The sequence below is a fragment of the Miniopterus natalensis genome, chromosome 3, assembly GCF_054644295.1.
Source record: "Miniopterus natalensis isolate mMinNat1 chromosome 3, mMinNat1.hap1, whole genome shotgun sequence".
Classification (NCBI taxonomy): Eukaryota; Metazoa; Chordata; class Mammalia; order Chiroptera; family Miniopteridae; genus Miniopterus; species Miniopterus natalensis.
Window position 1 is genome coordinate 16633383 of NC_142083.1, and position 27847 is coordinate 16661229.

At 36.2% G+C, this 27847-nt stretch overlaps 1 protein-coding gene across 1 annotated transcript in view; it reads left to right on the plus strand.

Moving 5' to 3' along the window:
* CDH12 (cadherin 12) overlaps positions 1 to 27847 on the plus strand; it is a 510823-nt gene that overhangs the window by 423819 nt on the left and 59157 nt on the right. The window contains exon 7 of the mRNA XM_087815037.1: positions 24967 to 25086. Within this exon, the coding sequence (XP_087671163.1) occupies positions 24967 to 25086 (120 nt within the window). The remainder of the gene's footprint in view (positions 1 to 24966; positions 25087 to 27847) is intronic.

The following is a 27847-nucleotide window of genomic DNA, read 5'->3' on the forward strand; positions in this document are numbered from 1 at the left end:
AATGATTTCTAAGTTCCAGTCTATGATGATGTTATCACCAACGAGTGACAAAAGGGGACAACATCAGGACAAAGCCATGCTTTTTTTTCTCCACAGCTAAATTGCCTATTATTATGAGATTACCTCTTGACCATTCTTTCTTTTCATTTTGGCTTACAAATGCCCCTAAGGAAATGAACCTGTAAGTTGTAGTAGAGTTTTGTAATGTTTATTTTTTTCTTTTTTGACTGTCCTTACTCACTTATAACTCATGGACAATCACATTCCTGGCCCCAAGCTTTAATTAGTATTATTGCCATTGCTGTTATAAAGGTAATGAAAGGCTTCTGGTTTGAGAAATCTCAGAGTATAGGAACCAGTGTTTCATTGCAGTTAAATATTCTCTTCTTGATTTTAACTGCAATGTGTGACAACTCATTTCTCACTCCTGGACAGCGCAAAGTTGTGAACCAAACAAAAGGTTTACAAAATTGACTTCATGTTTTCCTAGAAATAGTTCAGATTTCTGGTATGCCCCCCAGCATTGCCTAGTGTGAGGAGTTTTGGGTCGCCCCCAATCTGGTACATAGCCAATGAGACATTAAATAAGTTAAATACAAGCAAAAGTGGGATATGATCACAGAGATGTGGATACATGCTTCGCCGTTGTGAATGATCATTACTGGAGATACAGTACACCCCATATTCAATAGACAGGAATGGTAGATACTAGAACAATGGGATACTGGCGTCTTTAGACGCTTAGATGGTGATGATATTTAGACAGATGAAATCTGAATTATTTAACAGTGGAAGGGGCATCTTCTTTATTGTTTTTATTTGGCCTGTTTGTTCTAAGGAGAAAGTACAAAAAAATAAATGGCACAAGCAAAGAAAGAACCATAATTCTTCAACACTGAGCTCCAGAAAACTGTTAAGTTGGAGAAATCCTAGTAAAACAAATGTGTGCCCTTTTTGGCCACTTTTATCCCCTGCTCCTAACTTGGAGGAGATTTCACAGACAGTTACATGAAGCAAACAAGCAACTAGACTATACCCACAATCTGATTTCAAAAACACAACCTTTTCTGGGGACTTATTGATAAAGACAGAGGACAGAGTAACACTGTATGAAAGATAAGCACCCCTTCTCATGCCCATGTTCTTTGTTTAGGGACTTCGTCCTACCACAGGCAGAAGAGGCTTCTTTGCTTGATTTGAGGCCTGGTGATATGAGTTGCTTTGGTGAACAGCATGTTAAGAGACATGACAATAGTCAAGACAACATGTGTGTGCACAGTTCAGTTTTTCTTTTCATGCTCTGTAAGTGCCACAGAGATTCTCCCAGATACCTGTTAATATGTCAGCTTGGGCCCCAGAATGAAGACACATGGGTCAGCCCTTAGCCCATCCCACGGAGGGTGGCCACGCACAGCCGGACCCCCAATCTAGACCCAAAGTCGGAAACAGAGCCTATTAGAGGAGCCCAGCTTGAATCTGCAGAACCGTGAGCGTGAGAGTAGTTGCCTACTATAGTTTGCCAATGAATCTTGAGGCATTTGTTATAAAGCATTTCTGTGATAAGTGTTGCAATTATTAACACGTAAGCTAACTTGTAAGAATTCTCTTTCAGTGCTGTATCTCCAAATTCCCAATTGCTGCACTAATCTGCCCCCTCTTTCTCTATTGCCCAGTGCTGGATCCTACTCTGCCATCCAACTACCTCTTAAGTAAAATTAACCAAAAGCCCTTCCTGCTTTGCGGATTCACTTATTTATTTATTATTTTTAAAAATATTTTATTGATTTTTTTAGAGAGAGAGAAACATCATTCGGTTGCCTCCCCACACACACACACTCCATCCGGGCCCTCAACCTGGGTTTGTGCCCTGGCCAGGAATCAAACCAGTGACCTTTCAGTACACAGGTTGACATTCAACCAACTGAGCCACACTGGCCAGGGCTGATTTGCAGATTTACATCACCACTTTCCCTCAACACAAATATCCCAAGTGCCACCCTTAGAAAAACACAAAGAAATAATCCATCTTCTCAACAAGTCAAGAAAGGCGACATGTAATACATTTTTCACTTAACTGGGACAGTTACAATGCACTGGTCACTCTTCTGAGCTTAAAACCTTTATCATTATACCCATTTTATAACAGAGAAAACTGAGGCTTACTGAGGAAGTGATATTATTCTGGGTACTCAAAGTATTTGGGTAGAATATATCTGAGCAGGTAATTTTCCATTTTTTGGAAGGAGTCAGATACTAGAATCTACTGCTGAAATGTGATCATTCCAAGCCCGGGAGAAAGGCAGAAATTTTATCTTGAATCCCATTTCTACCAGTATCCTGACTTGGAGGCCATGGGTAGTTCTAAGATTTTGGAAATGAGGCAAGTAATTGGATAGTCTTTGATTCCCACCTGGGATAGGGCTGGGCTAGGAGCTCCCAGATACAGAGTAATCATATTTTGCTTCCAACTTTAAATTGGCTGCAGCAATCACACGCTTCTCTGAAGCTATTTCCATCAAGCTTACATTGCACGATACAGATTATCCCGGAGCCCACCTGCAGTCAGTCCCCTCCCTTTGCCAACGTAGAAGCAAATTACATTTCATGTGCTTGCTTTGCAGTTTCACACGCGGTTTCCACTTAAATCTCACCCAGTGCTCTCAAGATTAGGGAGAAAATCGTGACCGATCCTCCTTTCCTTCTCTATCTGGGTCGCTGACTCTGTGCCCCCGCATCTGTCCCCGTCACCATGCACCCCCAATCCTCACGCCCGCACCCCCACCCCATGCCACACAAACACGAGAGGTCTCTGGCAGAAAGGTTTTCTGTTTAAGTCTTCCCTACTTGGGCTTTTCTTTTTTAAATTCCTCATTTGCTTTTCCGTCTTCTACATGACAGACCTGAGCGCTGCAGGCTTTGTGGGGCCCAGTGAGAGGCCCTTGGAGTTTACACCATGTGGCCCCCAATAAATAGCAGCATCGAGGGAGGTATTTCTGTAAGACTGAGGCTGTCTTTTGTAACAGCCGGTTGATCACATCGGCCGCTGGTTTTCCCAGGAGCTGGGCTCTATCTAGACAGAGCCCTCCTGTCCCACCTCCTATCTGTGGGTGATGGCAGGGGCCGCTGGAGGAGGGGTGATGGAAGCCAAATCTGAGGGTGCTCAGGAAGCGCAGGGCGGCGCTGGGCACGCCTGGACCTCAAAGAGTGTCAGGCCCTGAAGTTCTGATCGAGCTGCCTAAACTGTGGTTTAATAAGCACAGTAAAAATGAGTATCTTCCTGTGGGAGCTGGGAAAAGAAAACGCAATCTGAAGGGTGAGCGCCTGTAAATCAAGCTGGACAACAGAATCAGAAAATGACTCTTCTGTGATTGTTTTTCAGCACCTCTTAACACCTTGTCCTTCCCCCGAGAGTAAGGTGACAAGAAGAACGTCAGAGTTGTCAGTTCTCTCATTTTAGTGTCTATTTATTATTCTGGGCTAATAATGTGTTGCTATCTTCTAAAGTATGTGTCAAAACCTCATTAATTTGGACACAGAGTGTTACAAACTTCAGTTTTTGCTAAATATGTAAAAGCAAGTGTCTGCTCAATGAACAAATATGTCAAGAACACTGAAAGGCACAGCAGATCTTATGAAAACCTTGACCTGTCTGCTTGATTATATACACACCTGGAAAATATTCTCCTTAAGAAATTAACTTAAACTAGTTTAGAACACTAGTTTGTTTCCAAAACCTACCTGAAGCACCAGTCTTTTTAAAGGACTTAAGCATTACTTAAAGATGAGATGTTTGAACAACTTTATAAATATAAATGTATGCATATAGTGCCATATTATCTGATTTTAAACATTCATTTCAATCTATTGTTTTACTTTCTCCTTTCAATTCTTCTTTCCTTCCAAATTTTAATATTGAGAATCTAATGTTTACCAGGCAGTGCTCTAGACACCATGAACTTAGAAAGAAACAAACATTTAAGAAGGCTCTCATATGTCTTAGCTTATATATAAAAAAAAAAACACAAAAAAAAAACTCTGACGAAAACCGACCTACTCTAGTCTGGTTTCATTGCTCTTGTGCTCACCTTCTCTTTTTTCCTAAAACTTCTGATCTTCTGCCTCATTGTTTTTCCTTGTTTTAGTGGAGCATGGGCCTGCTCCACAATTGCTTCCTGTGACTGGATATACTGTAGGTAAAATTTTTGAGACTTGTGTCCTATAATAGAAAAGAGGCCAAACACACCGAAAGAGACATGGTGAAAATATAAAATGAGGTTTATTGGCAGAATTTAGGGCAAAAAAAGCAGCAAAGAGAATATTATCCAACAGAGAGCAGGACTGAAGTTGGACTAAGATGTTTGCTTTCCCGAAGGGTCTACAGAGGCTGATCACCAAGGTTGTGAAAATTTCTAGTCTTGAGTCTTATAGTGGGTCCATTTTTATCTATTGTGCAGGGCTCTTAATGAGATGTTTTAATTTGAAAAGTGATGTGCTTACATCTAGGAAATAAATTGGACATTTTACTGTTGATTTTTCTGAGTCCCGTTTTCTGTTCTGCTGGAATTCGTATTATTCAGCTACTTGTCTTCCAGTTTTGGGTCCTACCTTCCATCTTGTTACCTTTTCGCTTTACTTCTTAAGAGCTTTCCTCAACTGTATCTTTTGACTTTTGTTATTTATTTATTTTGTTTTTGTTGGCTCTCTCTCTTGGCTCACTGCTGACCCTGGAACCATACGTTGGGTAGACAGGATCTGGGAAAAAGTGGTAAACCACTTTACATTTGTTTAATACTTGCAAGTCCCCTTCATAACCAGTAGGTGGAAGACCTCTAGGATGGACCCTAGAGGAAGCAACCATGTAGAGGTAGAATGTGATAATACTGCTTTGTATGTATTATAATAATTTAAATCGATCCCATGTATTCATACCTTTATCTGTTCATTTACTTATTCAATAGATATTTCTTGAGTGCTCATTTCGTGGAAGGTATTATGCTAAGTTTTATACGCACAGTGGTTAACAGGGAAAAAATTCCTTTCATCATAGAGTGTCTGTTATATATTCAAGCTATAGTGATAATCGTGCAAGTAATATGCAGATATAGCAAAACTGTTAAGGGAATAATTGAACCTCATCATGAATATAAATGACTGAAGGACTGTGATATTATTTGTCAGCCTGTATTAGGTGCAAACAGATGGAGGTAAGGGAAAACATCTGGTTTCTTGGGAACTCAAATTTGCTGGAAAATTATATATATAGGTAGGTCTTGAAGTGAGGCTGCAGACTTGATAAAACCAGCACTGCATCCTGCTCTCACCACCCAAAGTCATGTCTCTTTGTCACCATTTATCCCCTCTTGGCACTCTTCCATCTCCCCCCACCCCCCATTTCCCTCTGGCAATCACCATACTATTGTCTGGTTTTTAGTTTGTTGGTTTGTTGTTTGCTTTACTTAATCCCTTTACCTTTTTGACTCAGCCTTCCAGTTAGGGTCTTGATTGGCCGTTTCAGGACCAGCTTTTACTGCATTGCATCAGGTATCTCCTTTCAGGTGCCAAGGTTCTATGGTTATCAAGAGAGATGCAAAGATAAACCAGATGGCCTGTGCCTTCAAGAGGTGTGCAAACCAGGAGCGAAGCCAACTCTGTACGTTAAGATCTGTAAAGGGAGGTGGCAATTATTCAGTAAATAATTGAATATAAGTAAAGCGTGTTGTGGAAGCAGAGGAAAAAATTCATCCTGACCAGAAAGGTCACACATAAATCCATGGTGGTTATGATACTTAAATTTAGATTTCAAGGACAGATTTACAGCAAATGTAGAAGGTGTAGGAAAGAAGAACCCCCAGGTGAAGAGTATGAATTAAATCATAGAGGCAGAAAGAGAAGTGGGGACGAGAAGTGGGAGAAAGTCTGGAGAGTTTAAGCCATGGAGAAATGCCTTTTCCTTCTCTCATCTCTTAGATCAGATCTTTTTTAAGTGCCCACGATAAATTCAAGTTGTTTGGTCGCATTTCTCATTATTACTTCTCTTCATTCAGCTTAACTACCTTTTTGACTTATCAAAAGTTTCTTTTATAAGATTGAAATTCTCCCTCTTCATATTGTTTCTTTAAATTTTAATCTATACTTCATGATCATAAGTATGGCTTACTTCTATAATTTCTTCCCAAAATAAACCAACCTTTTGAATAATTCTGTTGATTTAAGTAGTCGTTGAATATTTAAAACAGTGCTTTTAATACATAAGGTCACACCTGTCATTAAGATGGAACATGTCAATTTTCTGATGACTTTAATAAAAATATCAAAGCTATTATAAACATTAAGTAGCATATAACCAACCCAATATTCTTTACCATTTTAATGATGTTGTTTTTCTCTAATTTAATGATGGCATATAAGTACTTAAAATTTCAATCTTTTAGAAGTATTTAGTTGGTGTCATAGTACTAAAGATATATTCTAATACACTGCAAATGATGAAATTTAGGTGACCCATGTTTACACTTATTTTTAAAATAGTTCTGATAAGTGTTTTGTAATGCTGAGTTCACCTTATAAGTTCACCTTACAAATTATGCCAGAAATACTTGTGAAATTTTATAAACAACATTTTATTGCAGACATGCATACATAACTAACATAATATATCTGTGTATCTATGATTATTTCAGATTTGGCTTAAATACAATGGGGGGGAAAAACTACCCTGACATTTCTCTCTGTCAGTTTTAGTTTTGAGTAATTCAGAAACTTTGAGGCCTAAAGGATAGGCTAATGATTCTGTCCCTAGGAACTTCAGATCGGCTTTGTCAGTAAATTTTCATTCAACATAATGACATTCTGTGCTTCATTTCTCTTCAGGAACATAAGGCATCACTTGGGAGATTTTTGTTAGCAAAATATAAAAAGGATTGATAACATAAGCTGTGAGAATGCCAGAAGCTTTCTAGATGTCCAAAGTCATATGAAGCCAGTATTTCCAACCAATGAATTTCAATTCCTGGATTGAAAGTGAAAATTTCTCTCCATCAGATGTACAGAGAAAATCTGTGACCATTAGTTTAGGGGTCATTGAAAATGGCAATGCCTTGCCATGGGGCTTATTTACAGTTTTTTTTGTTTGCTTCCTATTGAGCAAAGTTTCAGTTTATATTTTCTGGAAATTTCCTTTGAAATAACACAAATTTTATGTTGATTTCTTTCAAAATGTTTTCAGGTTTGATCATAAACAATTATTTCATATTTTGGTTGTTTTGTATTTTTCTTTTTTAAAAAAATATATCTTTATTTCAGAGAGAAGAAAGGAGAGGGAGAGAGAGAGATAGAAACATCAATGATGAGAGAGTCATTGATCAGCTGCCTCCTGCACACCCCCGACTGGGGATCGAGCCTGCAACCCAGGCATGTGCCCTGACTGGGAATCGAACCCTGATCCCTGGATCCTAGGTCCACACTCAACTGCTGAGCCACACCCGGCCGGGCTTGTTTTGTATTTTTCAATTATTCTATGAATAAAAGATAGAAAACAAAAAGATCCACTTATTTTCTTTTGACTTTTTCTCCAGCATTGTTCTAAACTGGGATTTTTTTACTCATGCTTTCAGAAGAATTATATGCACCAAATATATTAGCAAATAAATCGCAACAGTGGTAAGTTTCCATATGTTTAATAGCTCATGGATCGAGAGTATCACTTTTCGAAAGGGTCTGGAACAGCAGGGAGTGTCAAGGAGTTTAGCCATCTGTCAAGCAGTCATTAAAATTTATTTCACAGGTTTTCAGAGAGTTGATTTCAAAACGACAGGTAAATGGTATTTGTTTTTACATTAGTTGGACTGTGGGTTACCTTGAACTGCATTCAGTGTCTCTTCCAAGTTCAGTCTTTAAAGATGGTTACGACAATCTGACGTTTTACAGGTGAATGGAAAGGAGAGATATGACATCCGATAATCAGCTGAGGATTGTTATCATGTGTATCCTATGGTTTTCATGCGACAGCTTCTGAAATAATCTACATATACTGAAAAGGGTGTGCCATCTCTTAGATAGTTGAGCTTGGAAAATTGATTTTTTTGTCACTTCTTAATTGCCCAGTCTGTGAAGATGATCTGTATTTGGAAAGGCATAGGTATTAAATATACTGGTTGTTTATCAAAAGATCCATATATTATAATTATTCAAGAATATATATATATATATAATTCTTCAAGAATATATGTATGTGTGTGTGTATATACACACACACACACACACACACAACACACACAGGTTTTTTTTCCTCATGGTCCTTTGGTGACCCAATTTTTTTGAATTAAGCACATATGATTGGTTGTAATTCTAGCAGGTAGGGTAGATCTTGTGCCGCTCTTATACGCAGGATTCAGTGCTCAAACCTGACGCCATGTATAGGTATGAAAGCCATTCCCCTCCCCTCAGGCATCTGCTGGCTGCCAAGGGACAGAAGTTGTTTAGCCTGGTCCGTTCTTTTCCGGTTCTCGGGCTGCAGCCAAGAGTCGCGCACTGCTGAATGGAAGTGAGGTTTGAGGGGCCCAGTCCAGCGTGGGAGTGGGCCACCCTGCTATCTTTACCATCACGCGTGAGTGTGGCAAGGAAGCCTGCCACTGCCCACCTTCGCATTCACAGATGGTGCTTAAACCTGCCCACTTTGTCAGGCCTTGGGCTTCTCTAGGGTTGTAGGACTGGTTCTTGTTCCTTAGCAGCTCCTTCGGGTGGAGGGGAGCAGAGACCCCCCTCGCTGTGAAGCACTTCTCATGGCAAGAGGTTATCCACGGACACAGCTGAGCTGACCCCTGAGGCAGGAAGGAGCAGCAGGGTAGCTAAGAGGCTGATGCAGTTTCCCAGATTGTCCTGAATGGCTCTTGGAAGAAAATCTTTGCTGCCTGAATAGAGAGATGTTTCTAGAACAACAACTTTTTAACAGGATGATCCCTCTGTGATGTGCTGGGTCAGGAAGGCTCCATGCATTTATAAAATACAGTCGTGCGGAACCATGGTTCCTTCTGTACTCCGGGGCAGGGCGAGCCTACTCACTTCTGTTTTTCTGTTCCCACATGGAACCGCAATCCCATTCTTGCTACATTTCTGGTTTGCATCCCCATAGAACTCCCCCCAAAAGGGCGTGTGAGGGTCAAGGAGAAGAGTGCAGGGTAGATGGTAGAAGGACCTCCCTGAAAGCTTCATGCAGACTTACCCTCTGTATAGCTGTGTTACACTCTTACTGGTGTTATACTCTGTCATTTCCCCCTTTATGACAAATAGAGCTGAACATCTAAAGTCAACTAAATAATAATAGAATAACAGATTAATATGTAACAGTAGTCTGAAAACCAGTCCTTTTTATTTTACTTGCTATATATATTCATTTTTCTTCAGATTTTAACTCACGAGCAAATATTACCAATCACCTATGCTCTGTGCTGCCATTCTTATATACAGGGACTGCTGGAGAGATAAACAGTCACAATTCATCCAGAAAGACACACAGGTAATGGCAGACTTTCCTTATGTGCTGCTAAAGGGATAAAGATTTAAAAAGCAATCAACTCTACCTTTTTTTTAGAGGTTGGTAAGAAAAACCACTCGGAGGCCTTGCATGCATTCTAAATTCAAAAAGGAATAATGTTCTTTATATGATTTGGATAAAATTACGAACAGATTTACCTAGGTTAAAAAAAATCAGGTTATCTTTCTTTCAAATGGCATGTGTATTTGGTTTGGGGTTTGTGTGTATGTGTGTGTGTCTTGCATGTATTTTATACCTACCAAATGCATTGCATTGTATTTTGGTGTGTACATGTTGTGTAAGCTTGTGTGCACATGTATGTGTGCTTAAGTATATTTCTGCACTTATGAAACACCTATTATACTTTAATTATTTAGGATCTATTTCCTTCACTCATGTCCATGTACCAGCACCTAACAAAACACCAGTAACAAGCATTAAATAATGATATCTTGAGTAAATAAAGTATGAAACTCTTGAATCCTTATTTTATGATGTTAAAACATTTATTCCGCATTTATAGTTAAAAAGCAAACAAAAAAACCCCACAGAAAAATCTTACTTACAGCTATTTGCTTAAGAAAACATTTTGGTTCCTGTGTCTCTCTTATGAATTGATGGGTTTGTAACTCTACCGGGCTTCAGACCAGTGGTGGGGAAGAATGATAAAATTAATTCTAAATGTTGCATCTGTGCATTTGTTTTTATATAGTAGTAGATATGAAAATATGCAGGACTCATTATAAAAATCTTAGTGGCAGAGTGACTCTGCACATGTCCATATTGTAGTCAATAACTATCATAATTACAACACTATTTAGGTTTCCTTTTTTGAAAAGTAGAAAAACAAAAAAACACAAATTTTGTAGTATGGCACCAAAAATCCAAAGACATTGTTAGATACATCTGGTAGGCAGCTAGTATAGGTAATCAGCATTATTCAGCCAGAAAAAAGCAGCACAAACATTTCTCTTTGAGGGTTTGTGCTCATAGGGGGTGTTTCTGGATTTGCCCTTTTCTTCTCTGATGTGACCATTTCTAAACTTGTGCACTTCAGGGCCCCATTTTTTTCTCTCCTTCCATTCTCTTGAATTTTATTATTATTATTATATTATTATTATGTCCATCTGATGTTTCAGATTCTATTGCGTAATTCCTAAATCCTGTCTTCTGACCTCAACCATGGTTTAGACTAAATCATCTCTGCAAACACCCATTAGATTGATCCATCCATACTTGAAATATTACAATTAATTTAGAAGATAGTGATTAAAACTTTTTAAGTCATTTAAAGTGTAGTGCAGATGAGATACTTGCCAGCAGATACTGGCGATGCTGAAGGAGATGCAGAACCATGCCGGTAAGTCGCAGGGCAGGGGCGGAGAAGGGGGACCCACTGGCCGAGCTTGGTCCCCTCAGTTCTCACCCAGAGCGAGGCTAGTTCTGTGCCGAGCGTTGCTGCTGGTTTGCTTCCTCTCGGTGACCATTATTGTATATTAGCAATTTTTCAACCTTTTCCAACTCATGGCACACATAAACGAATTACTAAAATTCGGCAGCGCACCCCAAGATATCTTCTATTTTTTGCTGCTGTAACAAAAATATAGGTATAATTTTGATTCATTCACACTGGGTGGCTATGGTTGCATTGGCTGTTGTCATTTTTTTCTTTTATTTGACAATCCAAAGGAAAAGAGGTCAGTGCCCAGGACAAAAGAGTCAGGTATTGCATATTTTAAAAATTCTTGAGGCACATCAGTTGAAAATCGCTGTTCTACAGCACATTATTAAATTTTAGATAGTTATTTTATTAAACTGTTATTTAAGTAAATTTATTGGTTCAAGCAGGTTTTGTAAGGGAGAAAGCAGAGATGGATATCATGCATTTGCTCTTTCTAAAACTAATTCAGGCAGCATCATTTTCTTTGAGGATCAGACGGGCCATAGGTTGGATCCTTGAGACCCACGGTCCACTAGAGTTTCCAGAAGATTTCCCATTGTGAATAACTTTACTTTGGTCCAAACATTTTTATAAACATATATATTTTTGTTCATATATTTAAATCAATCTAAACATTTTTAATATATGATATTAGCTTCTGCTACAGGAAGAATTTGTGATTTTTAATGCTCTGGTGAATGTAATTAGACCAAAAAGGAAGGCTTATTTCTTTCTCCAATTATTCTTTCTTCAATCTGAATTAATCTCCGGACCTAAGAACCTGGCTGCATATGATTGAGGGACTTAAGAAAAAGGACAACAATGAAATCTGCCACTTATTCCCACTGCCATCCTAAAATCACCAACCTCTCTATATCTGGAGGAATCCCTAAGGTGGTTTTTGTTGCACTGCAGGAAAAATCATGTTAAACCAATAAGAAAGCTAATCACCATGACTGAAAACCATGTCACTCTGAGCCTTGTCAAATATCTATATGACTAAACCCAGAAAATATTTATCAGTTATTGTTTTTTTATTATTTAATCAAAACAAATGGAATTATAACACTATCCTAGGAGTCATTTCAAAATGTTATACATTTTTTTATTCCCCAAATAGAGAACAGCTTTGTAACCATTCTTATGTTTTCCTGAAAATGGTAAGAATTTAACTATGACTTAAATATGAAGTCAAAAAATTATAATGGATTTAAAACTGAATGTCTTACATCAGCCTGGCATAATAATCAGTAACAGGCAGCTAAATTTCTCAGCACAGAGTTGGAAAAAGTCCAAGAGAAATAAATTTAGTAGACATCAATTAAGCATGAATTTGGAGTTTTTCCTGGTTTTCTCTTTTTCCCACCTCTTCCCTCCTTTCTTCCTTCCCTTCCTTCTGGCCACATACTCTCTCCTTATTTCCAAATAATTAATAAGGTACATTTATCAAGAAGAATTAAATATAAATAGAAACTAATTATGGAATATTGATTTGCTTGCAGAAAACATTTACTGTCTTACATAGAGATAAATTTAGCTACTTTGGCCACATCCAAATATAGATGACTTAATCCAAAAATTGACCTCTACTTATTGTTTAGGCTGTGGAGAGACCTTGCAGTGTTCTTTTATGAAAAGAACACACAGGAAAGGAGACAAACATCCATTAATTGTAATTGTATTTGCCTCATTAGCCACAGTGTTCACTTGCCCTCATGGTTGGCCTGTTTAAGAGATCTTGATGGACCCCTGGCAGAGTAGCTCAGCTGAGTAGGGCATTGTCCCCAATGCCAAGGTTGCTAGTTTTACCTAGAACAGCAGATCCCTGTTTCTCTCTCTCTCTCCCTTCCTCTTTCCTAAAATCAATCAATAAAAAAATTTTTTAAAGGAAATGTTGATGCAGAAAATATATATTTTTTAGTGTTGAGTAGTGAAAAGAACATTGCCTTGAGAATAAAGATTTAGTTTCTTCTCCCAACTGTGATAGGAAAAGGCCACAGGAGATACAATTCAATGTTTTCCTCATTTCAAAAAATCAAAAGGGTTAAAAAGAGATTTTATCTTAAGTAACTTGTAGCTCGGGAAGTCTGAGTCCATGAAGGGTCCAATGTTAATATTTCTTTTGAATCTCCAAAAATAGGGCAAGGCCTAAAAATTCCACATTTTTTAATTAACTTTGTTTTCAGTGTATAAAAGGAGATTGGAATGTAGTATCAAAGACCTAAGGATGCATTTTCCAGACTCCTTAGTCTTCTCCTAATTCTACTTTATCTTAAATGTTATCTACCCTAAAAAGAACAGAAATATGTTTAACATAGAACTATGAATTGCCATTCTGGTATGTGAAAGATACCGCTGGTGAGTCATTTTTTTGGGAAAAGTATTTTAGATAATATACTGACATAGCATGACTTTTGGACTTAATGCCATCACTTATTGGAATTCTTGTCTACATTCTATGAAAACATAAACCAGTTTTAAATGTCAGATTTTTTCATTTTCAAGTTGCTTCCTTATTTTAGTGTCTCTTTATGTAAAACTTTATTAAATTTTAAAAATTACTTTATTTTTCTATCTTTATTTTCCCCCTAAATAACACTACTTACATTTAATTTATAAGCTAAACTTGAAAACGACCTTGTATTTTTGGTGCAGTTTTTTTTAAAAAATGAGCTTTATTTATTTATTACTTTTCAACCACATAGAGAATCACCAGCATTCTTTCGCCTTATGTACACCTCTTCTGTAAAACCTACATCTGTAGGACTCCTCTACCTCTAAAATTGTGCTTTAATGGGTGTGGGACAGGCCTATATTTAGTAGCATGCAAATACAAGTAAACAAATGTAAAACACATAATTATTTTTATTCCTCCCACTGAGCTTCAATCCCAGAGTAAGTTAGAATAGTAAAAGCACACGAGAAACATACCAGTTGAAATTATTTCTTAATCCAATAATTATCTGAAAGACTGCACTTTTCTCTTCTTATTTTCCATTAACTGTTGTATCAAACAGTTAACTTTATACATTTATTCAGTAGTTTCATTAAAAAGGGCATTCAGTTACTTAAGCAACCATTAATTAAATATTTGTGGTGGTTGCTGTGCTAAATGATATACCTGGGATGAGGGGATGAGTGAGGAAAGAAGAACTTACCAATTAAATTAAATAAACTAGTTGTTTGCATCTTGAAATATAAAGAAACGCGCACACACAGCCACATAACAAGTGTGAGAGGTTATTATAATTCTGCAAAGGGAAAAATGCCACCTTATTCGTGGGATTAATTCATCTAAGTGTCAGTTGCTTAAACTTGCTTCTTGTATTTCCCGAAACATAAAATGAAGCTTTGAGATTTATTTTGTTGGTCAAATATAGTTTGTATTATAATGGTTGGTATTTTAGACCGCCTCTGATACTGTACCTCATTCTGTAGGCAATAAAAGTCAAACCCGGCCAGCGTGGAGTAACGGATATGCTAAGAAAGACAGCTCTGGCCTCTGATATCAGCACAGAGGGGCCCAGGCAAAGACGGCTGTTCTCCATCATGTGTACTGAGAAGCAGTAGTACTGATGGAATGGATATGGTCACTTCCTAGAGCAGAGAGAATGAGAAAATAGAAAAAAGACACACTTTTTGATGCCTGGAATGCAGAAGAGCAGAATCTGCCTTCATGATTTTGTGCAGCATTGAGGATATTGGTGATGTGTGTTATCAACTCTGCGCACACGTGAATGTGTAGGCTAAGAAGATGCTCTTTTAGGTAAAATATTTTGCTCACATTACTTCTGTAAAAGCAGCTTCAGAAGTCTAGCTTCGGAGCATATTACTGGTAATATTTTTCTTTCGAAGATAAGCCCCACAAAGGCAATGCCTCTTTACAGGCGCAGGGGACTCAGCTTCTCTAATACCGGTGGCGACAGGGCAGGGAGTGTGTTCAGACTGTGGTGGCCTCCTGATCAGAATTGCAATGTTCCTCTGCAGTGAGCCAGAGACCAGATCTCCCTTCTCCCACTTTTTTTGTTTCTGCTAAATTATAATAATATTTAAAAGAAAAATATTTCTTATACATTGTTTTGGTTCACAAATTAAGACCATAAGTACTTTCAGTGATCCAATTCCACTTTTTAGAAAATTCTGCTATTTTTCTGTTTCATTTCTTGAAAACCTGTTTAAGAAATAAACTATAAAAATGTTATGAACAATGAAGTATGCTGATCTTTGAGTTTCCTAAAAAAATATGAGAGTAGCATTAGAAATATGTAATCAAATATGCTTTTTTATTTTAAATACTTAGTACTAATTTATAAATAAATTAATTATCTAATATTCATCCATGCAAGGATACACATTGTTAAATTTTAAAAAGCAGTTTACAATATATTATGAATAGAAGGATCTCAGTTTACTTAAATTTATTATTAATAGCATTGCTTATATTCTAAATAAGATACACATTTAGAGTGGAGAAATATTAACTTGTCTATCACATGGAATGAATTTCTCCTTCAGCTACTTTCTCATAATAGCAAATTTATTTTATTTCTTATTTTGTTTATGCATTTATTTTTAATTTTCCATCTATATTAAATAATTACAAATATCATGTTTAAATATTTTATCCGTCATACCAAATAGTGTCTAAAAATAGCATTCAGTAAGGGGTAAAAGATTGGGTAAATGAAGGACAGGCAAAGAATTATCATTAGGGAGAAATTCTAAGTGGTAAGATGAAGATAGAGCACAGTAGAAACATAAGTGGGAAGTCACAGATATTGTCAAGTTTAGAAAAAGAAAATTATTCAATTAAATCAGTGTGCACGTTTGAAAATCCTAAATAAGAACTCTCTACATTTCATATCACATTTGATCACATAAATACTAATATTAATAAAATACTGATATTAACATATCACAATGCATGACCAGAGGCTATTTAGTCACTGCTCTGGTGGCCACAGCCCTGGCTTACTGCTTCATGGGCAGAGACAAGTAAACTCTTGCAAAACCTATAACACCTTCACAGCCCACCTTTGTCCCGGGTACACTGATTAGAAGACTCCCTAAATAAACAACTTCTGACCACATACACAGAGGACAACTACAGTATGAAATGTTGTGTATGTTCTAAATAAGATACACATTTATGAAAGAAAAAATATAATGGTCTTGAATGAGAGATATCAATTAGTAATGAGATCAAGAAAATGTTCCACTTTCTTCAACGTCCACAGAAATTCAAGTATAATATCTATAATAAAAGAAGAGATATTAGAAAATTGGAATAATTAGACATTAAGTGCCTATGTGTAATATTTGAAGACACATTTAAGAAAAAAAAGGAGACATTTTTCAAGAAAATAGAACAAGATGCCAGATCTTTTTTTTTAATGTGACAAAAGAATAATAGAAATTATCAACCAAGAGAATCTAAGAAAAATAGTCCCAGAAAAAAAAGACTGAGAGAATGAAAGGCAGATTATTTTAAAATAAATAGTATATATAAGAAGTTCATAAATCTGCAAGTATGTGCTATAGATTAAAAATTTCTACCCAGTGACCACACTGGATAATGAATGAAAATAAACGATAAACTTCATTTTAAATAGCAGAATGCCAAATATGATGAGAAATTTCCAAAATTTATGAGTGGGGAAAGAAACAAAAAATAATTCAAAAGTCAAAACCAAAAAGGAAAAATCAACAAATACAATGGACACTTTAAATGGAGAATCAGAGCTACATTAGACTTCTCAAGAGCGACGTGGAAGCGTGATGATGCTGGGAGTCAGTTCAGTACGGGGTTTATGTTACAAAGAAACACAATTTCCAACCGAGAATGATTAATCCAAATGATCAAATCCACTCTAAGGATAAATTCAAGCCCGTACATATAAAATATATATTCCCAGTACGCTTCTGGAAATTTGCTTGGATTTCTTCCATCAAAAACAAGGAACTAAACTGAGAAAGAGTTAAACAAGACATGAAGAGATCAGAAGTATCCATCAGCAAAGCAGTGAAGAAAAGCAGGTGGGTGGGCACCTTGGGAGGAGCTAAAGAAAATGGGACTTAATCACATACTGATATTAGTGAGTTTTTGGAGTGTTTGGAAAGCACTGGATGATATATATAATAAAGACAAATAGAGTGTAAAGAAACAAAATAATTAAAACTCCATTAAAATCCAAGTACATTTATATAAAAGCTATAATAGATGGGCTAGAGATTGTTCCTTTTAGACTTACGAGTTATTTTTTGGTAAACTAAAACACATTTTTACTTTACACATATCAATCAATATGCAAGACATTGAGGTGCAACTCTGATTCAGAAAGGTGAAATATAAAATTATATTATCCAGGTGAAACATAAAATTATATTATCCAGGCACCATTGTGTCTGACCATATATGGTGATCTTGCATGAATCTTTTATTGAAAGGGTGAAACATTATGAAGCTAAAAGTTATGCTACCAGCTACCCAGTTCAACCTGCATATAACCATTTTGATGTAAACTAACAGGATGCGTGGCATAGTGACTAAGAGCAGTGACTGAGCAATCAGATCAGCTGAGTGTTTAACTAGTTCTATAACTGTTTGACCTTGGGCAGATGACATAAAACCTCACTGCCCTAGTTTCATCATCTGTAAAAGTAGATGACAGTGTCTTTCTTATAGGGTTGTTGTGAGGATTAAATGCATTAATATATGAGAAGTGCTTAAAACAGAGCCTAGTATAATAAGTTATATCTTGTAGAGTAGTTGCAAAAATTAGATGAATATATTTTTTAAATGAAAACAGAATATTGCCTAATATAACACTATAAAAAGGGTAGCAATTCAATAGAGGAGTAGTAGTAGAAATACACAGACCACTGCCAAAATGTGAAAGAAATACAGCCAATCTATTTCTGGCTCAAGTTACTTGTGTTTTCCTGGTTAAAAATTTAATTGAAAATACTGAGAAAGGAACAATAATAAATCTCGTTAATTTCCACAATTGCATTACATGCTCTTCATATGTGTCTGTGTGAGTTTGTGGCAGTAAAGCAAATTACATATATATCACAAACATCTTGACATAAGAATAAATTCTGATAAATATGATTTCCAGTAATGGGAGAATCAGCATGATGCATCCATGCCTGATTTATTATGGCATGAACAAAGAAGTCCGCTGGTAACTGCCTGGGGCTAAAAATGTAATGATGAAACCTAGACACTGCTTCTCAATTAAATATTGGCAATATTGTTTGACATAATTTTACAAATATTGCTCTACAATCATTTTTTTAGTTTAGTAAGACACTTATTTTTTATCTTGAATTACCAAATCAATAAGTTATGAAGTATCGAAATGCACCTACAACCAGGGCCTAGATACAAATCAGTTTTCCTTACTTTTCCTGAATGTGAGCAATGAATGGGTTTGTCTGTAGTACTTCCAAGGGTAGACTGGATTATGGGAAGAGGCTGAGATGCAGACAATGGTGGAAGAAACCAAGGAAAGTAATTTACATACCTAATTTATACTGTGCAAACCTTTTGTGGAATTTAGCTACACATTTCCAATTCTTAGATGAGATACTCAGAGTTGTTCACCAAAAATTCATTGTCAAAGCTCCCATTTTTGTTGGACGATGGAAAAACAAATTTCCCCAGCGAGGAGGTTTGAAAAAGCTGAAGAGTTAAATTTTAAAATGAAAAACAAAAAAATCGATGGATATCAGACTGTGAACAGTCTTGAAAGAGTTCAAACTGGATGCAGCAATTCAAGGCACAACACTGAAGGATTTGGACAGTGGTGATATGTTCAAAATCCTAATAACCAAAAGATTAATCGGCAGTAATGGGAAAGTTATTCTGGAAAGAGTTAAGATTGGATATTATTTCAGTTTGTAGGACATATTACTTCAGCTAGAAGGAAACAATGAAGTCTCATTTCTTGTTGTAAAGATGAAGGCTTTTAACAACAACCATTTCACATGGGCTCCCTATGTGCCGGTTATTACGTAAGCAGTTTGTGTGCATTAACTCACACATGAGTTCCGTGAGATCCCGGCTATTTATACTCCCGTTTTGGATTAGAAATAACAGAAGCTTAGAGTGTTTAAGTGAATTGCCAAAATTTTGTTAATTTGGAAGTAACAGAAAAGACCAATTCAAATCAAAGTATAAAATTTCACACAAAAAGGGATTTATGGTCTCAAATCACCAAAATGCTTGGAGGTTGAGCTTCATCCAGGTTTGATTAAGAGTCCCCACTTATTTTTCCTGGGATTCCCAAATTTGTGACCTATCGTGTGTGACTGTCTCTCATCACTTTTCCCTGATGTGTTGTAGTGGCTAATGAAGTCCCAGACATTTGCTCACCAGCATCCAGAGGAAAAGAGAGAGGGCATTTTCTAGAAGATCTCAGCAAACATCTCTGGTTTTTATGACTTGAAATAGGTTATATTTATACTCCCTAATCAATCATTATTATCCAGGGGAAAAAAGTTTGTGTTTGTCTGTTTAGACTTGAGCTAAACACCTTCAAAGGAGTTAATTAAGCTTCTTCTCATATACAAAGAAGTGTGAGAGAAATAGTGATATATGAATATATATATGAACACTTTTTAACATTAGGTGGGATTAATTTGGGGACAATTACTACCTTATTCACTGATATGACACTCATATTTATAAAATCAAAATAACTTGCAAAAGATCATATATCTAATTGCAGAGCTGGTCCTAGGATTCAGTACTTCCTACTTACGGCTTACACACACACACACATACATGCCTATACACACAATCAATTTGTATTTTTCCTTCCCCTAAAAGTAGATAGACAGATAGATGAGAGAGAGAGAGAGAGAGAGAGAGAATAGATACATGCTATGTGGATGGATGGATGGATGGATGGATGGATGGATGGATGGATGGATAGATGATAGATAGATGATAGATAGATAGATAGATAGATAGATAGATAGATAGATAGATAGATAGATAGACCTTTCTTACCCTTAACATAGCAGAATCATCCAATCAAATAAAAATAAATAAGTTTAGGTGTGTAGGGTGTGTCTTAAATAAACTAATTAACCACATTAACTGCTCCTTAACACCTTGGATAAATGCATTTGAATCAAAAGTGATTCATTTACCCTTCAAGAATACAATGTTGCACAGAAAAAAATGCAAAACTCACTGAGTTGTAGCTTAGAGCCACTGAAGGAATGAATTCCAAACCTATATATTTCATCATGAATCCTATGGAATTTCCTGTGAAAATAATTTTCAAGTGACACTAGGCACAAAGGAGACAACTTGTACCATCACTGAAAATCGGAATTCAGTAAGTGTCACGGAGAGCAGACATTAGCATTTGTACTGATGTTCCTGGTATAGGATTCTTGGCACACAAAGGAGAGATAAAAGGCTCATAAAAATGGATTCACTTATCCATCAAAGTACAGTTGACTCACACGGTATAAATATGTATAGTCTAAAATTTTTAGGACCTATCTAGGAGGAAATTTTATAACCTTAGAGTGCTTTTGGGTCCTTGGGCTGAATAACAAATCTTAGGTTGATGCCATAGCATTAGGGTTGCCAGGGAACACTGTGAGGCCAGGCTGAATAGGGTCAGAATTGGGTGCAGAGAGAAACCAAATTTCCTGCTCTGGTCCTAGAAGTACATTTCAAGCGGGCACTACTTCTACTCTGGGAGATTTTTATGACAAATGTCTTTTCTAATCTTTAAAAGTTCTGGTTATTTCAGATAGATTTAATGAATATACAAACTCTGCTTGAGTCTCTAACAAAGTGGCCTGATCATCAAAGTCTACTTGTTTTCACTTTCATATGTTTTCAATGCATATTCTCACAATTGCATTTTCCTAACATATGGGAGATAAAGTCTAGACCAATATAAGAACATTAAGGTTTGGAGGACAGGAACCATGCTAGTGTCACATATGGGAGCTGTCATCCTATGTGTGGTTCAGGAGAAGAGAAAGTGAGTTTGTATGTATTTATTTTATTTACATACACTTAAATAGCACATGCTAGGTAGAAAATGCACAATTTCATTGTAAATATTAGCTCATTTAATATTGATGAAAATGGATACCATTTTTTTCACTATTTTTTGTCATGGAAAACATAAAACAGAGAGGTTAACTAATTAACTTGAGGTCACACAGTTGGCTAGTGGTCGATCTAGGCTTCATCTAGGCACTGAGTCTCCAGAGACAAATACGGCCTTCACAGTGGTAAGCAATGCAACCTCATCTGTTGGAAAACATTTCTAGGGAAATTACATGGGACTGGGCTTCTCAGGCCTGGGTGCTCATTAGACTTATCTGGTAAGATTTTAAAAAGTTATACTTGGCATTCCCAGAACAATTAAATTAGACTTTCTGATGGGGGCTCAGGAACTGGTATTCTTAGTCCTTGTGAGGGCCTTATATGCAGCCCCCGTGGGAGATAAAGAAGGCAGAGGCGTCATGAACAACTTTCAGGGCCAAGTGTCGGAAGATAACCCCCAGAAGGGAGAGCCAGGTGTGCTTGGGCAGCGCAGTGAAATCTAACGTAACGTGGATTAAAGGGCCCAGTGACTAAAGACTGAGCTCACCTGCTGGGCATCTATGCTTAATTTTACTTTGTAATTAAACTCTGCTTTAGCAGGCCTCATGTTTCAGTGTTATAGTGTCTAGTCTCTTTGTGGAATCTCATCTGTGTACACACACACACACACACAGTATCTGACTTGGCTCTGAAAACCTTTCTGCTTTACATTTCTCTGCTGCTAATGCCTTTTTATGTAATAATAAAATCCTGTTTGAGAAGGAATTTCTATATATTTATGATTCTCTACTTAACTCTAAGTTTATTATTTCTTGTTTATAATGCAATGAATACATAAAGAAAGTGATACGCCATGTGAAATTTCTCTCTCTTCCCATTTATGCATCAGTGTGAAGGGTTAATTTTATTCAGCAATGAAATTTATATTAAATCCCCTTAGGTGTGCATCCCGTATTGTGACAAAGTCTTACTTATGGGATTTTTTAATGTAATGTCACTCATTTTGGGTTCTGCTTTCTTAAGTGAGAATACTGATACATTTGAAACTCAAGGCACATTAAACTCCAAATTTAGTGTTAAAAAATACTGTAAAGGCCATAACTAGCTGCCCAGTTGCCAGTTTAGAGTATTGTGTGTACAGTATTTGTGTCATTTGTGTGTATATATGAGTACCATAAGCATCCAACTGCTAAACATTGATTTGGGACTGACTTCATGATAGACACGACACATACAGAGCATGAATATGGAAAGGCTGTAGATGTAAATGATTTTATAGTTCATGAGAAGAACACATGACACATTGAGTTGCAAATAATCAAAATGTACTAAAACAACCAAAGTGTCCTGTGATAGAGGACTGGATAGAGCAGATGTGGGACATGTACACAGTGGATACTCCTCAACCATGAGAAAGGGTGAACTACTGCCATTTGCAAGAACATGGATGGACCTCGAGAATATCATGCTGAGTGAAACAAGTCAGTCGGAAAAAGCTAAGAACCATATGATTTCACTCATATGTGGGATATAAAACTGAAACTCGTGGACACAAACAGCAGTGTGGTGGCTGCCAGAGGGAAGGGGATGGGTGATGAAGGGGGTCCTAATATATGGTGACAGGAGATTTGACTTTGGGTGGTGGGCAAACAGAGCAATATACAGATCTTGTAACATAGAAACGCACACCTGAAACCTATATGATCATGTCACCCCAATAATTTTAATAAAAGAAAAGTTAAATAAAGTGCTTGAAACTATTTACTTACAGAGCTTAAAATAATAAAGATAAAGCTGATGGGAGTACAGAAGGGTGGAGAAAACATCTCTACTTGGGGCAGAAAAATTAGGATTCCCAGAAATGATGTGGATCTGGGAAATCAGGATGAGTAGGATTCCTCCATATGTGGATGTGAATGTCCTTCATATAGCAGGATCATTTGGGCAAGAGCACAGAGAAGGGAAAGGGCCTCAGATAAACCATCAATAAGTCTCTGTGGTTCCTGCACGAGGTCCCTGGCAGCACAGTTGGAAACTGCTCTGGGAGGGATATTGAAACCCATTCATGTCATGCTATTCATAGCATGTCGATGGGTTTAGATGATTTTTCTTTCAATAGGAATAGAAGCCCATTAGATTTTATTTTAATTTTTAATTTTTTTAATGGAGTATGATGATTGTTTTTGTGTTATGGGACAATGACTGATACTCCTGTGTAAAAGGAGCTAGAGGAGGAAGCAGTTAGGATCCTTTTCAGCCTTGCAATTGTTAAGTGAGTATCCAAGTGAGTTGAGACAGTTGCAGGGGTGATAAAAAGCAATGAACATATTTAATGATTAGATTATCCACATATATCTGGGAATTTTTAAAAAATATTTTATACAGGCCACAGGTCAACTCTAATCTACTTATCTTTTCCCTGTATTTCTAGCAAGTGTGTTGATTTAATACCCCAGATGCAAAAAAAAAGAGTGTAGAGTAAAAAACTGTCATGCTGGACATGCCATTTGACAGAGTAAATAATTATGTAACTTTTTTTTATTGTATATTGGGAGTAGTACCTGGAGCATGATGTGTACCACTGAACACTTGCTTACTGGAAGAAAAAAATGAGTGAATCAACAAATTAATGCCTACTTTAATACCACTGCACCTCAGTACTTTTACTGTAAAATCCAGATGTCGTGTCAAAATATTTCTACAGAAACTTGAATGAGTAGCTGAATGGAAAGTATCGATCCTGGAGTCCGCATACTGGGCAGTTCCTTTGGATTCCTCCAAGAGGCGAAGGGCCTGCTGCCCATTTGATAACTTTGGATGCACAAATTACTCCCTTTGGGCTCAGTAGAGATGCCCTTTCTTCATTAGCAACATCTTTATTTTGTTGATATCAAGTTGTTTTGATATATATTTTTACTCTATTCTCAACTCAGAATAGTAGCATTGAACAGGACAGTAAGAAGAAATACTCACTTAAAAAGTTATTAGAGTCAGAGACCAAAGGGATGGATACCAGAAAGGAAGGAATGGTTAATACTGTAATAAGTTTACAGGGTGACAGATGATTACTAGAATTGTGGAGTGATCACATTGTAAGGTATAAAAATGTCAAATAACTGTTCGGTACACTTGAAACTAAAATAACCAACAGAAGATTGTATAACAATTATACTTAATGAAAAGTCAAAACAAAGTTCTTAAAAGAAGACTCAACTATGACTATGAATATATGACAAAAACACAAAAAATTTCCCTTCAACTTCTCTTAGTACATAAGTGATATGACCAAGTAGCAAAAAAATGAGAAATGCTACAGATAATCAGGATTGTCTTTAATGTTCTCCTATGTCAATGAGCCATTGGGTTAATTCAATCTAGAGGCATAGAGGTGCTCTTGTAGCTATAATTGCAATTATTTTTGGTTCCTCAATTTCTCAAATATTATCCTAATTAAAGGTTTCCTATTGCTGGTATGTAATGGTTGATTTTTAAATTGCAATTGCAAATTACTTACACCCTCAAAAGTTCAATAAGCCTTTAAACCTTTTAGCTTTTCTATTGATATCCTAATCATGAAATTAAAGCATCTGTAGTAAGCAGAAGAGCTAATGTAAGCAGTGTCATGTTTTCTATGGTGTACAAATCGATAAAATTCTCCTGATGAGTTTTCGTTCAATGATCTAGATACCGGAAATGGACACAGCTTTTAAAATACATGTATCATTTGCACTACCTATATTGTTGCCTAACATTTTGGTTGTAATGGATAAATTATTCTCATTGACATCATGTACTCACAGAATCATTAAGTAATGCCAAATTCCAAAAAAAGTAGCCCAGCAGATAAATTACATGACCTTGAGCTCTGTAAAATAGATGCTAGAGTCATTTCTTCTTGTTTTCCAGGTGCATATGTGCTCCAGGTCAAGGCCACAGATGCAGATGACCCAACCTATGGAAACAGTGCTAGAGTCGTTTACAGCATTCTTCAGGGACAACCTTATTTCTCTATTGATCCCAAGACAGGTAATTTTTTTTATTAGAGACAACATTTCCACCATGCCTTCAAATATTTAAACTTTAATTAAATCTTGGCATGGGAAGTTGCCTATCCTAATACTGCAGTAAAGTTTCCATGTGCTGGAATTAGGCAAAGGAAGATAGGATTTTACCTTGCTGCTGCAGAACTATTTTCTTTGGGTTGAACTTCATGTAAATATAAATCTTCTCACATATATGTGTCTAATCCAGATTTGCTAGTTAGAATTCTCTGTATGATTTACTTTAAATTTTCAGAAGTCCAGACTTAGTGGTTTTGTTTTTTTATTCTTCTGTGTAAAATAGCCTTTTATTTCAGGTTTTCTTGGTTGGGTTCAATTATGTTCAGTTTGGGGCCTTGTTGATGTGTGGAAATACCATGGAGCTTCTATTACTATCTTTATCAAGGGTTATGGATGATGGACTTGGATTAATATAGTCCTATGCTTCTAGTAGGGGAAAGGAAATAGTTGACAAACAGGAAACACTAAGATTACAGATTCTTTGGGTCTATGTTTTTAAAACCAGTCTCATTTGTAAGTCAAGCCATTTAAATTGCAGTTTATAAAACCAAATATGTAAGAAACTATGGGAAGTCTAGAAAGGACAGGAAAATTGTGTATTCATTTTCTTTAATTTTAATTTTTATTTTTAGAGAGGGGAAGAGAGAGGGAGAAAGAGAAAGAAACAACGATGAGAGAGAGAAACATTATTTATTGGCTGCCTTCTGCACGCCCCCCACTGGGGATCGAGCCCACAACCTGGGCATGTGCCCTGACTGGGAGTCGAACCATGACCTTCTGGTTCCTGGGTAGATGCTCAACCACTGAGCAACACCAGCCAGGCTTATATTCATTTTTTAATAAAATGAGAACCCCCTGTTTCAAGAGAATCTGTTTTTGCATGCTGGATAGTTTCTAAGAACCATTCATTCTGACCAGTGATCAAAGTAGGTGTTCCATGTCACAGTTAAATCAGAAACTGCACAATGACATTTATTTTATCAACTCGTATATAATGCACTATAGTATATTGCATATTGAACTCAATACTCCTTATTACATAGCTTAAAATAATGCAATAAATTGTTAATTGAACAAATAAGGTATTTTAAATTTGTAAATACATCTTTACAGAGCTATATCAATTTGAAAGGTATGAATTCCAGACACTACATAGGCAAATGGGCTAAACATTTATACTTCCTCAAAGTGTGTGCTAACATCTGGAATACCAATTAGATATAGGTTAATCAATTAACCATCTATTAATGTTGCCTAACTTGTTAATTATCAACTCTAGATAAATTCTCATGCCTTTAGAAAGCATTATATTGCAGAAGAGTATTATATTCATAATGTGACTTTTATAATTGTGTATTTGTACTTTTTATATAACGCTTATTATTTAGAACTAAAGGAGAAACAGTTCTGGCATAAACTACGGAATAGATTTTTTGAAGCATTGATTTTCACTGGAGACAGAAGTCTTGGTACTAACAATACCTCAGACCACTGGACAGGAAAAGAGAGGAAGGTGAAACAGTTCATTAATAGAATGATAACTAGTTTTTCATGCACAGAAACCATTAAGAAGACTTCTTGTCAAATTTATCACCTTGTGGTTAATAAGAGTAAATAAAAAATCAAGGATAATTGCAATTTCTCAGAAACAGTCTCCATTTGTTCCAGCCATATGGCTTCCTTTTATGATTCCTTTTGCTGTTATTAAATAAAATGCATGAAAGACTAACATCTAAAATTTTCTACATTTGAATGTAGAATGCAGTTAAAAACATTTTTTTTAAAGAAAGAGGCTCATCAAAACTTTTGGTGCCTAAGTATTTATGAAGAAATAAATATAACCAATTTTTTTCATTTCAAATAAGAAAATTCAAAAAAGATTTCTTTATTGGCACTGATGTTTGGCAAACACTCCTAGCATCTCAATTTAAGTGATTATAGAAAAGCTTATATAAAAACAGTATAAATTGATATGTCCTATGAAATGAGCCCAGGAACAATAGTTTTCTTTAACATCGGCAAATTTGGCAATGATTTGGCTTAACTCTGAAGTAACTTACTGAGAATTAAAATGCAAACACATTCATGTATACACCTCAAATGATCATTAACTAATATTTTAAAAACTAACAAATATAGATAAATCTATAGAATATTAAATAACATTTATAATTATAATTAATGTTTATAAATTATTACATATTTGTTATATTAGCATATTATGCTATTATATTACATACATTTTTACATTTAAAATTTAATTAGACAGACATTCGTAATCTATAAAACATCAAACAATAGACACTATAATATTTTATCTAATGCATAGAATTAATAATAGAATTACTTCATTGAGGAAAACAGACATCACTATGAAGGATTTATCTCATGTTTTAACTTCTGTTTAATATTATTTTAAATTATTTAAGGCTAAAAACGTAGTGCAGACAATGGTCTCCTTGTGTTCTGCTTTGCCACAGCCTGTGAGAACTCTGTGCGAACTTCACTTGCCTTATTTTAAAAATCATGGAATGCACACATCAGCAGACAGAACTAAGAATGTTTGACCTTGAGAGGAAAATGCTCCAGGGGGATGTGATACATGCCTTTAGGAAGTTGTAGAGCTGTCAGGTACAAGAAGAACTAGCTGTATTCTGTGCTGTTGGAGAAAATGGCCCTCAATGGCTGGTATGAGTTCCAGGAAGAAAGAGTTTTCATCTTATAAA